This window comes from Phacochoerus africanus, chromosome 9 (assembly GCF_016906955.1).
Source record: "Phacochoerus africanus isolate WHEZ1 chromosome 9, ROS_Pafr_v1, whole genome shotgun sequence".
NCBI lineage: Eukaryota > Metazoa > Chordata > Mammalia > Artiodactyla > Suidae > Phacochoerus > Phacochoerus africanus.
In genome coordinates this window covers 56,288,912-56,303,131 of record NC_062552.1, presented here as the reverse complement: position 1 = coordinate 56,303,131, position 14,220 = coordinate 56,288,912, and the positions used below count along the sequence as shown (strand labels likewise).

At 45.5% G+C, this 14,220-nt stretch overlaps 1 protein-coding gene across 1 annotated transcript in view; it reads right to left on the bottom strand.

Moving 5' to 3' along the window:
- Nucleotides 1-22: 22 nt before the first annotated feature.
- Nucleotides 23-14,220, bottom strand: part of TICRR (TOPBP1 interacting checkpoint and replication regulator) — a 56,534-nt gene continuing 42,336 nt past the window's right edge. The window contains exons 16-22 of the mRNA XM_047794919.1: nt 9,002-9,092; nt 8,010-8,071; nt 6,772-6,906; nt 6,030-6,187; nt 2,181-4,353; nt 1,967-2,092; nt 23-837 (exon numbers count right to left, since the gene is read on the bottom strand). Of these exons, the coding sequence (XP_047650875.1) occupies nt 725-837; nt 1,967-2,092; nt 2,181-4,353; nt 6,030-6,187; nt 6,772-6,906; nt 8,010-8,071; nt 9,002-9,092 (2,858 nt within the window). The 3' untranslated portion in view covers nt 23-724. The remainder of the gene's footprint in view (nt 838-1,966; nt 2,093-2,180; nt 4,354-6,029; nt 6,188-6,771; nt 6,907-8,009; nt 8,072-9,001; nt 9,093-14,220) is intronic.

Here is a 14,220-nt window from a genome sequence, read left to right as displayed (position 1 = left end):
TCATACAGAAATGCAGCAGATGCTCAGTAGCTAGAGATAAATTTATTGTTCCCCAGGGAAGGCAAAACATTTGTTCTGCCCCTGTGACCGTGTTCCGTTTGTGTATGCTGCTTCCAAGTCTGCCTCCAGCCTGGGGTCCCTCTCCCATTTCACAGGTGAAGCAGAGCAGTCTGACTTGCAAATGATCACGGCTGGGGCTGGAATGGGATCCTGGTCTTACAGTTCCTTGTCTGGTTCTTGACTCCTAGGTGGCCTCTGAACTACACCTAGTGTAGCTCACTAGTGGCCACCAGCAATAGCACCTCCCTACCATGGGGCAAGCATTGGTGGGTCAGGGCTGGGCTTGGGACTGGACGGATTCCATGAGAGGGAGAGCTGATCACGGTTTCAGGAGGCTCGGGGCCAGGCCCCCCTTTATGACCTCGTGGACCTGGCTGACCTCACCATCATGTTTTCCATTTCCTCAGTTCCATTAAGCCCTGGTTATTCTAGTTTCTGTGCAGCAAGCTGAGGGTTACATATGCTGAAGGGACCAGCAGGGCCCTGGCTCAGATGAACCGAATTTCTGGATATATGGCTAAGAATTCTTTTCTGGTACGTGTCTAGAATTCCTTCTATGTCCAGAGGAAACTGCTTACAGAGCACGTGTCCTGTCAGGGAGTGCAGTGGCTCTGGACAAGCTCTGTAGTGTTTGTGGTTAGTCCCGAAACCAGTCCCACGCTAATTAGCTAATCAGCTTTTTCCGTGTATATGTTCTGCTGATGTGACGTCTCCTGGAGAATGCTCGGCTGAAGGGAGAGTCTTCTGCTGCAGAGGGAAATACTTCTACATCCTCTTCTAGAAAAAGGCAAAAAGAATTAGCTAGCATGCAGGAAGTCACTGAGACTGGAACAAAAGAAAATGAGCTAGAAGTGCAGAGGCTTCCAGTGAAAAGGACTTATGAAAACTGGCATTGCTTGTAGGTTCTGTCACCTGTAGAAACCTTCCCTCTGCTTTTTTCTACCAGGCTTTCCACCCTCAATGTCAGCACTGAGCCCTGCAGTAACAAGTAGCTGTGAAAATGCACTTCGATACTTTGCGTTCTTTTTGTCTCAAATCTGTGGGGGTTTTGCTCTTTGGTGATTTAGATAAAGGTCTGGACAGAAGAGAACCAATTTCTTTTGTGTATACACACCCCCCTCCCACTGCTGCCCTCCCCCTTCAGTCCCAGCAACAGAAGGAAACCTAACAGTTAACAGGCTCAGTCTTGCTCTTTCCAGGGGGGTCAAGGGGACTCCTAGACTCTGAAGACTGATGACAGTAGCCAGTCCTTTCTCAGAGCACACGTACAGGGACACGGGCATCACCCCCTCAGGGAAATGGCTGGCTCCCCACACACCACCTGCCATGCGTGCTGCTCTCCCCTCAGGCCGCAGTGACCACAGACGAGCAGTGACTGTGTGCCCGCCTTGGTCACCATCTTCAAGAAACTGAAGTAATCTGATAGGATTTTGAGAGGTTCACGTTCAAATGCATGGAAGTTTTTTTTTGTTTGTTTGTTTTGCTTTTTAGGGCCGAACCCGAGGCACATGGAAGTTTTCAGGCTACAAGTCGAATCAGAGCTACAGCTGCCGGCCTACGCCACAGCCACAGCAACGTGGGAACCGAGCCAAGTCTGTGACCTACACCACAGTTCACAGCAATGCTGGATCCTTAACCCACTGAGCGAGGCCAGGGATCGAACTGAGGTCCTCCTGGATTCTAGTTGGGTTTGTTTCCCCTGCACCACGATGGGAACCCCCATGAAGTCCTAATGTGGATTTCTCTGGGAAGGACACACCACACTGCAGGAATGAACCCATCCATCCCACACTGGGTGGGTCCCACAGCTCCTCCAGGACGCAACTACTGCAAGCCCCAAGCCACCAGGGGTCACCAGAAGGATGGAGGTTTGATCCTGGTAACATCTCCAGCTTCAACAAATTACCTCTGGCGTCTTTCCCCCGAGAGGAGGGCATCTTCGTCTGGAATAGCAGCGGAGAGTGGGTCAGCGCCTGCAGACTGCTGGCAGAGAGGCAGCTCCTCACGGCATAGCTGGGAGGCGGGGTGGCACCTGAAGCGACAGCGCAGTCAGCGCAGCCCGCAGCCCAGACGAGCCTTCCCGAAAGGCGCATCCTCGTGGAACTGCTGGGCAGACTCACCTGAAGCAAACACCTCGTCATCCTCTCCCGAGGAGGGAAGCTGCCGCGCACTGGTGCCTGGAGATGTCTCCTCACTCCTAGTGACTTCTGAGTCTCCTTTCTGCTCGTCGCAGACCCTTTTGGCTTGACCCTCAGCTTCCCCCTCTGCTGAAAGGAATCTCTTCCTGGACCCCAGCCCAAACTGTCCCCAGGAGGCGGCTTCCTCTGCCTTAGGCACACTGTCCCTGGGAGGCGACTGGTCTGGCAGCTTACACACTCCGAGCTCAAAGTCCCCCAGGATGGGGGTCTTGGTGATGCTGAGTCCAAGGCCTTGCTCCTTCCCCTCCGGCTCCAGCAGCCACACGCCCCCAGGGAGGTCCCCACTGACCTCGCCCCTCCCGGCAGATGGGCCGAGGCTGCAGTCCACCGCTCTCTTCCTGCGGGGCCAGTCTTTAATCGTGTCGGGGGTGGTCTTCCCGCTGTGCTTGGGGGACGGTGTCCAAGGAACGACACCGTCTGTCTGAAATGGAGAGGGGGTGCTGGAGGGGCAGCGGGTGGGAGTACAGGACTGGCAGATATAGGTCTGTCCCCTGCTCTTGCCGGGGGTGCTGTGCGAGGGACGAAGGCAGGGGGGTGACAGGTAGGTGGCTTCGGGTTTGCCTGAGGACTTGCTGGGCCTGGGTACGCTGAGCCCGGGGAGGGCGCTCTCCTCCCCTCGCAGGGTCTCGGCTTCGGACAGAGAGCCAGGGTCCACCTTTTTAATCCGCAGCTTGGGCAGACCAGAGGCTTGCATCTCCAGCTCCACCTCGTAGGTCTGCGGGCCGGGGGAGGCCCGGGAGGGCCAGGACGCTGCTCGCAGAGTCTCTAGCTGGGCGGCAGCCCGGCGCTGCCTCCTGCCTGCGGTGCAGCGCAGGTCATAGGAGGGGGTCGCAGGGGAGCTGGGCTCGGAGGAGGGAGAAGGCGGAGGAATGCCAGGGTGACGCGGTGACGGCTTCTCATCTGCAGCCACTGTTCTGGACGCCTCGCCCTCTTCTACGGGGTCAACGCTGCTTTTCAAGTTCTCACTGCCGCGGTGCTGGGCTTCATCCAGCAGAGTGAGAAAGGCCGAGTCTCTGGCAGTAAGCAGCTGAGGGGACGCACACCAGTCATCCCCGAAGTCTGCCGCATGGTGACTATGGCTTTCTGGAGAAGGTAGAGGGGAGAGGGCGGCTTCCTCCTGCTTCCTTCTCGTGTCTGTGATGGGAGCTGGGCTGTTGGTGATGGGAGCTGGGCTGTCGGTCATGGCAGCCCTCAGGGCAGCAGAACTGTGAGGCTGGCCTTCCAGGAAGCGGCTTTGAGCTTTAGAGGCCTTTCTAGGTCCTGTCCCAGTCTTAGAAGGGGGCGGCGGAGGCCGGGGGGCGGGCCTGGCTCTCTGCCAGATCTTGGAGGGCGTCGAAGGAGGACAGCAGGGAGATGGGGCTGTGTTGGCTGATTTCTGGACCTCTCGCCAATCCCGTTCTCCAGGGGGAGGAGAGTCTACAGGCAATTTCCTAAAAGGGCTCTTGGAAACAGCACATAAAGAAGAGGTAAGGGGCTTCTTTGGAGAAGTCAGAGCTGTGTCCCCTGGTCTGCCTGGGGTTTTGACAGCTTCGTCCTTCCTCTGCCGTGCCAGTTTCTCTGCCTGAGATGCTGCGGAGCCCCAGGGGAGTTGGTGTTTCTGAGTTGGTGGTGTGCCCATGAAGGCGGCTTCTCCTTGTACCCTTAGGGCTGCCGCCCTCGAAGGTGTTCGAGGAGAGTATCTGATGGGAGTAAGACACTCACCCCTGGTCTGGGCAGTTGATGGAACCACGGCTGCTGAACAGGAGGTGCTTTCTGGACTGGAATTCACCAAAGATGGCCAGGTAGAATTCTGCAAAAATCTAGGCAGCTGACTACCTGGCCTTTGGGGAGTTCTCAGTATCGTTTTAAGAGGAGAAGCACCTTCTACTAGGGAGAGTCCTTTCCGAGGAGTGACTTTTGATTGACATGGTGAATCCCAGCTGTGTGAGGAGTCGTCTTTTAAGAACTCCTTAAATATGACCTGTTTGGCTGGGGTCATCTCTGCAGGGGAGCCTTGCAGCCTCTCCAGGGTGTGCAGTGGAGTTTGCGGTGTATGAGGGTATCTTCTTGGTGTTGCTTTAGAACTTGGACATTTCCAGGACCTCTTCTCAGGAGTCTGTAATGAAAGTTGCATATTTCAGTGTTTGAACATCATAACCCATATTCTCTCTCGTTTTTTTGCTTTTTATTTAGGGCCTCACCTGCAGCATATGGAGATTCCCATGCTAGGGGTCCAATCGGGAGCTACAGCTGCCAGCCTATGCCACAGCCACAGCAACATCCGATCCAAGCTGTGTCTTCAACCTATACCACAGCTCAGGGAAACACCAGATCCTTAACCCACTGAACGAGGCCAGGGATTGAACCCACAACCTCATGGTTCCTAGTCAGATTCGTTTCTGCTGTGCCTTGACGGGAACTCTGTAACCCATATTCTCTAAAGAGTGTTTAGTAATCTCTGCTCTTCACTGGGAACTATTTCTGATCTCAGCCTAAAGCAGCCTCTAGGAGCCACATCACATGCTGTTCGCTGGCATTCAACGCGTGCTCTCAAGTACCTGCCATGTGCAGGAGGTGAGAGGGAACATGGAATCCACGGGCATAGCAGGCCATGGACATATGACATTTCAGAAATTTAACATCTCAGAAAGGACACTCCCCAACCAAAAACTTCCCAAATTTAACAACAAATTTAACATCTCAGAAAGGACACTCCCCAACCAAAAACTTCCCTTCCTTCTCAACAAAAATGCAGTTAAATACTCCAGCGGGTGAGGAGGTCAGACACCTATTGTTTAATCTTATTTGATCATTTCATGTGAGGCCCAGATAGATAATACAGTGGCCCATGCAGTGACAGGGGAGCACAAGCAGGGCTGGCTGTCTAACCTGGCGGGCAGGAGAGGGAACAGGAATAGCAGGCCATGTCTTAAAGAATGGGGACAAAAGATAGGCATGTCGGGGAGATCTTAGCCACAGAAAACACACAGAGGCACACAGGTCAAAAGCAGCAGCTGTTTATGTCCTAGGCTGCTGGGAAGGTGGAGTGTGAAGCAGGCATGAGGACCCAGGCCAGCCAGGCCAGCAGGGGGCAGACCAGGGAGGAGACGGAACATGGTCCTGTAGATCTGTGGTTTTCAAACTCTTCCCCACAGCTCCCTCCAGGTCCTCCCCCTCCTCTAGGCAGTTTTGTGGGTTTCCAAACAAAGACGATTATTTTTGAGTGCAGGGTTCCATTTCAGGAAAACTTTTTTCTAACAGATGAAGCGTCTGTGGAGCTTCAAGCAAAGTCATGTGGTCAGAGGAACATCTGATGGGGTCACAAAGGTCACTCTAACCACTGGGGCAGGATGGGTGTGAGAGGGAAAAGGCTGCTGAAGTGTTCTGGGCAGGAACTGCAGGGATGGAGAAGAGGGAATGGGTATGAGATAGTCTGTCAATAAGATGGGCAGGACTGATTAGGCAAGCAAGCCTGAAGAGAGGGAGACATCCAGGGACTCCCAGGTTTCTAACTGGATCCAGTGGGCAATCTAACAGACCAGATGAATGACACTGACCGTCGCAGGAAGGGGCATACGTGGTGCCCAGTGTAAATGGTAGATGAGCCCTTTCTGTCCCCAACCCCCGAGCTGCTACCATAAGTCCCCCCCCCCCACGAATCATTCCTTTGGGTCAACCCCAACCAACTCTCATCTCTATGATTATTTTCTCTTCCCTGATGGACTCAGGGGATTTCCTCGTCCATGTCTCTGTGTTCCTCAAACTATTGTAAACATCATAGTGATTTTATACCTGATAAGCTGTAAGCATTGCAGAATCCATTGTGTTTCCTGAAGGCCTTTTAATTCGAGCTGAACCCTTCTCTGAGGGACTGATCATCTCAGACACTGCCCCAAAAAGAAGCCTCTTGGGAGACCGAATACTTTGGATTGGAGAATTTTCTCTTTGGTCTGCAAGTCAAAAACAGTGGCAATACTGAATTCTTTCTCAACTCCTCTTCCCCCAAGACTCATAAACAGCCAGTCCATACAAAAGAGAGGACACCTCATCTTTTTTGAGAGCCACCTAATTGACAGCAGTGGCAATAATGTGCCTTCCTGAATTTTAAGACTGCATATTAAGCGCAGTCTCTATGTTAGGAGATGTAGGCAACTGAAACAGTTTAATTTACAAAGACAAATATAAAAAGACACATCTGATGATCCAAGCTAATGATGGATAAAAGAAGGACATACAGACAGCACCTTCCACCTGGGGATATCTTTTGGTAGGATCTGAACATAGGGTGGAAATTACAGGTAATTTCCCCAAGGACAGTGTGGACAACCTGCTGTGCAAATGAATCCAAGGAGATGACTGATGACGGTGGCCATGGACTGTTCCACCTGTCCATCACCTTGAACCTCAAATATTTATATCTAGTCTACTCCCCCAGTGTCAAGTAAGAAAATGTCAGATTTCATACTTCTTTTCCCAACAATACCTCCCACCAAGTTCGTGTGGACCCCCGAAGACAGGGAGGGAAGAATGTTACCTGACTTGACTTGCTGGAAGGAGTGAACTCTTTGTATACTTCGAGACTTTGGCTGAGACACAGAGTAGAAGGAACCAGAATTTGTTCTGTTGAATGATAGTTGCTTGATTCGAGGACTTCGTCTCAAACTTACTTCTATAAAACCAGAATCGTAGTTAGTAACCAGTAAGAAATGCAAAACACACATGACATTTCCCCATGTATGAAATGGATAAGATTTACGTAACATCATGTAAAAGATGGAAATTTGACAAGGTACTGGCTTTGAGATCTCTGAAGTGTTGTGACAAAGCCAATATGGATAAGATGTGTGGTCCCAACAAAGTGAAAAAAACACAAAAAAAACAAAAACGACGCCTAGACTGTATTAACCTACAGATGTCTCATAACTGCCACCTTTAAGTGTGGTATAGACTAAAAAAAAGGTTTGTAAAGTATAGCGTGACTTGTTAAAAATTTAAAAATCATGGTTTTCATATTTATACATATATTTGTATAGAAACAAACCCCGTAAGAGTAATATTAAAGCTAAATGTTAACGGAGTATTTCCAATTTACAGGATTATCTACTAATAATTAAGATTTTGGCTTCTCTAAATTTTCTGATTTTTCTACACTAAACATTAACTACTTGATTTAAAAAAAAAGGAATTAGCGTTTGGAAACCCCCTCATTCATCATGTTTAAAAATAAGCTACAGTACTTTATATTAACGTAGTTGAGCTTTTGCTCTGAATCTCATTTATATTTTGTAAAAATACTTCTCAGAAACTCTCAGTACATTCTGTGTAAAAGACCATTTACCAGTAAACATGTACTGACGTATACTGTGGGCCCAGAGCCGTCATGTCTGTAAAATATCTTAGGATATGCTGAATGACAACACAAGTACAGAAAGGCTTTCACAGGAGTTCTCGTCATGGCTCAGTGGTTAACAAATCTGATGAGTATAAATGAGGACACAGGTTTGATCCCTGGTCTTGCTCAGTGGGGTAAGGATCCGGCGTTGCCATGAGCTGTGGTGTAGGTTACAGACGTGGCTCGGATCCAGTGTTGCTGTGGCTGTGATATAGGCTGGCAGCTATAGCTCTGATTCAACCCCTAGCCTGAGAACTTCCATATGCTGTGGGTGCAGGCTCTAAAAAGACAAAAAAAGAAAAAAAAAAGGCTTTCACAGAAAGTAGATAAAACACAAAAAAATAGAACCCCCCCTCCCCAAAAACAAAACTAGATAATACCATCTTCTCCTTTTTCCGGAGACTCTTCAACAACGTCAATATCAGGACCGGGATCAGAGGATCTGGAGGAACAACAAGCACAAGGACTATTCAGTATCAGTCATAATTAACACGTTACAGAGATACAGCCTCTCACCTCACAGGACCACAGGAGGTCTTGATGACACCACATTGGCAAGCCCTCATACACTACTGTCAAGAGTGAAATGGTTACAACAATTTTTTTGGAAAGCAGTTTTACAACATCAAAATTAAAAACATGTACATCTTCTGACCCACGAGTTCACTTCTTGCAATTGACCCTGCACATAAACTGCACAAGTGTGTAAAATCCACACACAATGTCCAGATGAAGCCTGGACAAGAAGGAGCAGATGCACTTCTCATCCACATGGTTACATACAGCTAAGAACCCTGCATGTTACATGTAAAGCAAGTGTAAGACTCTCAGAAGTGGAGAGAAGAGGCGGGGACCTCAGGACCTGAGGAGAGAGCGGCAAGCTCCCAGGGTTTCCTTTTTGCTTCATAGATCCTGGATTGGGGGCTTGAGAAGCTAACAGCTCTCTGATACACTAAGAAGTGCAAACGGAAACTGCCCTAAGGAAAGCTAGCTCTCTCTAGCCAAAGAACCAGGAAAAGGGGCAGCCAAGCAAGACAGACTTTCAGACAAGAGCTGCCCTACTCCAACCAACTGCCAGGAGAACTGTGGCCCCACCACACCCCCGTCTGAACAGGCTAAGCTGGGACCCCAAGCCTCCAGCCTTCCCAGGCAGTGAGCCTCCCTCCTTACCCATGTCAACACAAATTGTGGAATAGCCGCTCAACGGAATACTATTCAGCAATAAAACAGAATGAACTATTGATATATGCCAAGTAACAGAGGCCAATCACAAAGACTTAAGTCACGAAGGGCATGAGAAGGTAAACAGTGACCCACGAGATTAGGAGGGCTGCGTAGGTGTATGAAGAAGTTAGACAAGGATGTCCCTCACCTGCCCTTGATCTGTCTATGAAGTAGCCTTCTGGAGATTTGCTTATGTACTGGAGTCTCAGCCACACTCTTAGTCAGCAGCTTGCGAAAACCTAAAATGAAAACAGTGCGAATGTTATATAATTTTATCAAGGAGCAGCCAGGCAGAGGGAACAGCTTGAACTTAAATATAGCTTCTAACTTAGCTGGAGTGGCTCTTAATGGTCTTGTGGACCATGGTCTAATTTAACATGATAGAACATTTTAGTAGCAGCACTATTAGAGTTTAATAATAAGTAATCCAATGTAAAGTATTATTAAAAGTGCTCACTCATTAGTGTTAACACATCTGTCCACCTAGTTGGTAGTTCTTAAGCATGTGAAAATGCCAATATGCCATGGAATGTTAATATATTTAATATAAAGATAAATCTAGCTGTCATACATTTTTTTCAATTAGACAGACTACTAATGGGAGGACTGGTTTTAAGGGAGATTAAAAATGACTAGAAAGAGGAGTGATGTCAGTGGGAATGAGGAATAAAGACCTTTGAAAAAACTCTTTCATAACAGGAATGAGCACAGTGGCAAAAATGGTCAAAATCATTATTTCCAGAACTCTGGAAATCTGCAACAATCCAGGGAGTAGTTTATTCAACAAAAACAGCTGAATCTCACTAAGAATAGCAAGCTTTGTGGAACTTGCCCCAGACCTTGAAATTCAATAGCCCACAATCACAGTGAAACCAATAGCCCAGGAGCTTCTGGAGAATGGGATCCAAGCTCCTCCAAAACCCCACTCCCTGATAACTGTCACAGCGGGCCTGTCTGGCGGCTCCCTGGAAAATCCCACTCATAAGACCTGTCTCTATTTGACCTACCTCAGAATTCATCTGGTGCAAACAACCTTTTCCCAGGGAGCATTTACTACTGAAAACAATCAGCAGCAACTATAAACATCACAGCTGCTGGAGGTGGTGATAACACTTGGGGCAAACCACTTGGGGCTAATCAAAGTGTAGACTGGAAAACTAGAAAATGAGATGTCTAAAGGGGACACTGTTAACTGCTGACACGTTCTTGGGAACCTAAAAGTCCACGTGCAGTCCATGTGTGTGCACGCCCAGGATGGACCAAGAAGGCCCTCAGCTGTCACCTTTGGCTGACCTTGAAGCTCTGGAAAACAGAATGCAGAGTTGTAAAATGCCTGACTGGGTACTAAAGACATGAGCCACTGCACACATAGCTCCCCTCAGCAAAGGCTAGGAAACTTACTATTTCCAGGCATGTAAGGAAATCTCTGTCCAGCCCTTAGCTGCTCATTCAGCTAACTAAGCAGAGACTTCAGCAGCTATATATGACAGAATACAAACTTGAAAGAATGAGGTCAGGAAAGTAAACAAAAGCAGTAACAGTAAAAACAACCCTGCCCAGGTCTGATGTCGGAGTTGACTCAATGTATTATTTAAAATGCCTAGTTGTCAACAAAAAAAATGAGTCAAGAAACAAGAAAGTATAGCCCATGCACAAGAGGGGGAAAATCATTCAGTAAAACCAACCTAAGAAAGCCCAGATATTGGATTTATTAGCCTAAAACTTTAAACTAGCTTTCTGAAATATGTTCAGAGAACTTACAAGAAATCCTATCTAAAGAACTAAAGGAACTAAAGGAAAGTATGACCTTCATGACTTGCCAAATACAGAATATCAACAGAGACAGAAATCGTTAACAAAGAACCAAATAGAAATTGTAAAGATGAAAATTACATTATCTAAAAAGAAAAATTCATTAGAGGGGCCCAGTAGTTGATATGAGGTGCCAGAAGGGAGAATCAACAAATCTGAAGACAAGTAATTGAGATTATCCAGTCTGAGGGACAAAAAGAAAAAAGAATAAAAAAAAGTCAACAGTCTCATATACCTGTAGGACACAATCAAACACAACATAGACATAGTGGGAGTTCCAGAAGAAGAGGAGATAAAGAAGCAGAAAAAACATTTGAAGAAATACTGGCTGAAAACTTCCCATGTCTGATGAAAGGCATTACATTTCTTGGAAGCTCAATAAAGTTAGAGATCCACACCAGACAAATCATAATCAAACTGTCAGAAGCCAAAGGGGAAGAGAATCTTGACAGAATCAAGAAATTAGAAGAGATCTGTCATGTACAAGGAATTCTCAATAAAATTAACAGGTGATTTCTCATCAGAAACACAGGATAACAAAAAGGCAGTGTGATCAAAGGAAAGGGCTGAAAGAAAAGGACTCAATCAAGAATTCTACATCCTGTAACACTATTCTTCCAAACACGAAAGAGAAATCAGCACCTTCCCCCAACCCTGCCAAAAAATACCCCCAAACAACACTGAGAAAATCTGACACGAGCAGACCAGCCCTACAAGTATTACTACCAGGAGTCCTTCAGGCTGAAATGAGAGGGCCCTAGAGAGTAACATGAACCCACATGAAGAATTAAAGAGCAGTGGTAAAGGTACAAAGAAAGGCAGAAATGGAATAAAATTATTTTTGTTTGTAACTCTTTCCTCCTTTGAGTTTAAATATAAGATTATAAATGATTATAAATCTGTGTTGATGGGCATACAGTGTATAAAGATGTAAGATGTATGACAATATAGCACAAAGATAGGGGTAGGAAATAGGGCTAGCTACCTAAGAGCAAAGTTTTTGTATACTCCTAAAACTAAGCTGGTATTAACCTCAACTAGATAAATTATAAGATATTAACTGTAATCCTCAGGGAAAGTGACATCACACAAAACAGCGAGGTAGGAAGCTCTCTAGGGTTTGGTCCCTCCTCCAAAACGACTAGTAACCTAGGAAAAAATAACCAGAATAAGCTGTTTTAGAACTCTGGAATCTGACCAGACACTTTTGACAACCAGGGAAGTACTTGATCAGAATAACACAAAGGAACCAGCTACCAGCCTCCTTTCCTCAGCTACACGGCAGCTGTAGGGACAGCGGCCCATATTCTAGGAGCGGTTGGCTGGTGGCAGGGCAGACAGTGAGGACCCCGTCTTCCAAATTTGGGGTTACACAGTTCAGTCAGTGTGCCCTGGAGAGTGGAGCCCTGGGGGCTGGTGCAGACATCTGTCTTTGTTTCTGGTCTCTCAGGCTGTAGAAGCATTTCACACTGCAGCTATTAGAAGATTTGAAGCGACAGGAAAACCTTCTTGTTTTTCCCTTTCTGGAGCCAGACATTTAAGGAAATATCTGTCAGGTCCTTGGCTAGCCACAGAGATAAAAGAACAGAAACTCCAGTGACCACACAAGTTTTTTGTTTGCTTTTTAGGGCCGTACCCACGGCATGTAGGAGTTCTTGGTCTAAGGGTCAAATTGGAGCTGCAGCTGCTGGCCTACACTACAGCCACAACAATGCCAGATCCGAGCCACACCTGAGACTACACAGCTCAAGGCAACCCCAGATCCTTAACCCACTGAGCAAGGCCAGGGATCGAACATGCATCCTCATGGATACTAGTCAGATTCATTTCCGCTGTGCCACAACAGGAACTCCAGGAATACACGCTTTGTAAAAACAGTTGGAAAAGGTGCAAGTGGACAGCCCTCCATAAGCAAAGATGAGCAATCCCTCAGGAGCAGGAGAATCTGAACTCCAGGGCTAACAAACTATAATATTCAAATTACCTATATTCTCAATAAAGAATTACAAAGCAGGTAAAGAAACAGGAAAATATGCCTAAGAAAAAAAAGGAAGAATTTTACAAAAAACACCTTTGAGAATGCCCAGACACTGGAATCACTGGTCAAAGATGTTAAATCAAATATTCTAAATATGTTCAAAGAGCTCAAGGAAAAAAAATAAAGAACTAAAAGAAGGGGGGAAACAAGGCATAAACAAAATGAGACTATTAATAAAGTAATAGAAGTTCTAAAACAGAGGCAAAGAGAAATTTTAGAGCTGAAAAATACAACAATAAATGAAAAATTCATTAGAGGGGTTCAACATCAGATTTGAGCAAAACAGAAGAATCAATAAACATCAAGATAAGATAATCAAAATTATCCATCTGAGCAGAAAGAAAAAAGGATGAAAAAAAATGAACACAGCCCAAAGGACTGTGGAACACCATTAAGCATAATAATATACAAATACTGGGAGTCCGAGAATAAGAGCAAGGAAGAAAAAAGGGTAGGAAAAAATTCGAAGAAATAATGGTGGTAAACTTACTAAATATGATGGAAATATATAGGAACAGAGTGTATACTACTGAAACTAAGCTGGTATTATTCAATAAGATAAGTTTAAGATATTAACTGTAATCTCCAAGGTAAACACTAAGAAAATAATTAGAAAATATACAGAAAAGACAAGATGAAGAGAATTAAAATGGTACACTACACTACAAAAAAAAATCAGCTAAATACAAAAAAGGCAGTAATGGAAAATGGAAGAACAAAAGAGATATAAGATACACGGAAAATAAGTAGAAAGTGGCAGAAATCCTTCCCTATCAATAATTACATTAAATGTAACTGGATCAAGTGCTTCAATTAAAAGGAAGAAATTAGCAGAATGGATCTTTAAAAACATTATCCAACTATATGCTGTCTGTAAGCTCACTTTAGATATAAAGACACAAAGAGGTTGGAAAGTAGAAGGATAAGGAAAAATATTTTATACAAAAGAGAGCAGGCATGGCTATAGTATTGTCAAACAAAATAGATTTTAGGCCAAAAAAGGTCACAAAAGACAAAAGTACATTACAATAAGTTATAAAAAAAAGTTTAAATACTTTAAATATAAAAAAGGTTTTAAAAATTTATAATAAAGATGAAAAAAGTTCAATACATTAAGTAGACATATACACACCTAACAGTAGGAACTCAAACTATATGGAAAAAAAAAAAAAAACCTGACAGAAATGAAGGAAAAAAATAGGTACATCAACAATATTACTTGGAGACTTCAATAATATCCTGCTTTCAGTAATAGAGAGAACAATTATACAGAAGATCAACAAGGAAACAGAAGATTGAGCAACACCATAAACCAACCAGACATAACAGAGATCTATAGGACAGTCTACCCAAGAGCTAAATCCACCTTCTTCTCAAGCACACACAAAACATTTGCCAGAACACGTCAAATGTTAGGACAATAAAACAAGCCTCGAAAAACTGCCCCATCAAAAAATGGGCAGAAGATCTAAACAGACAATTCTCCAAAGACATATACAAATGGCCAAAAAACACAT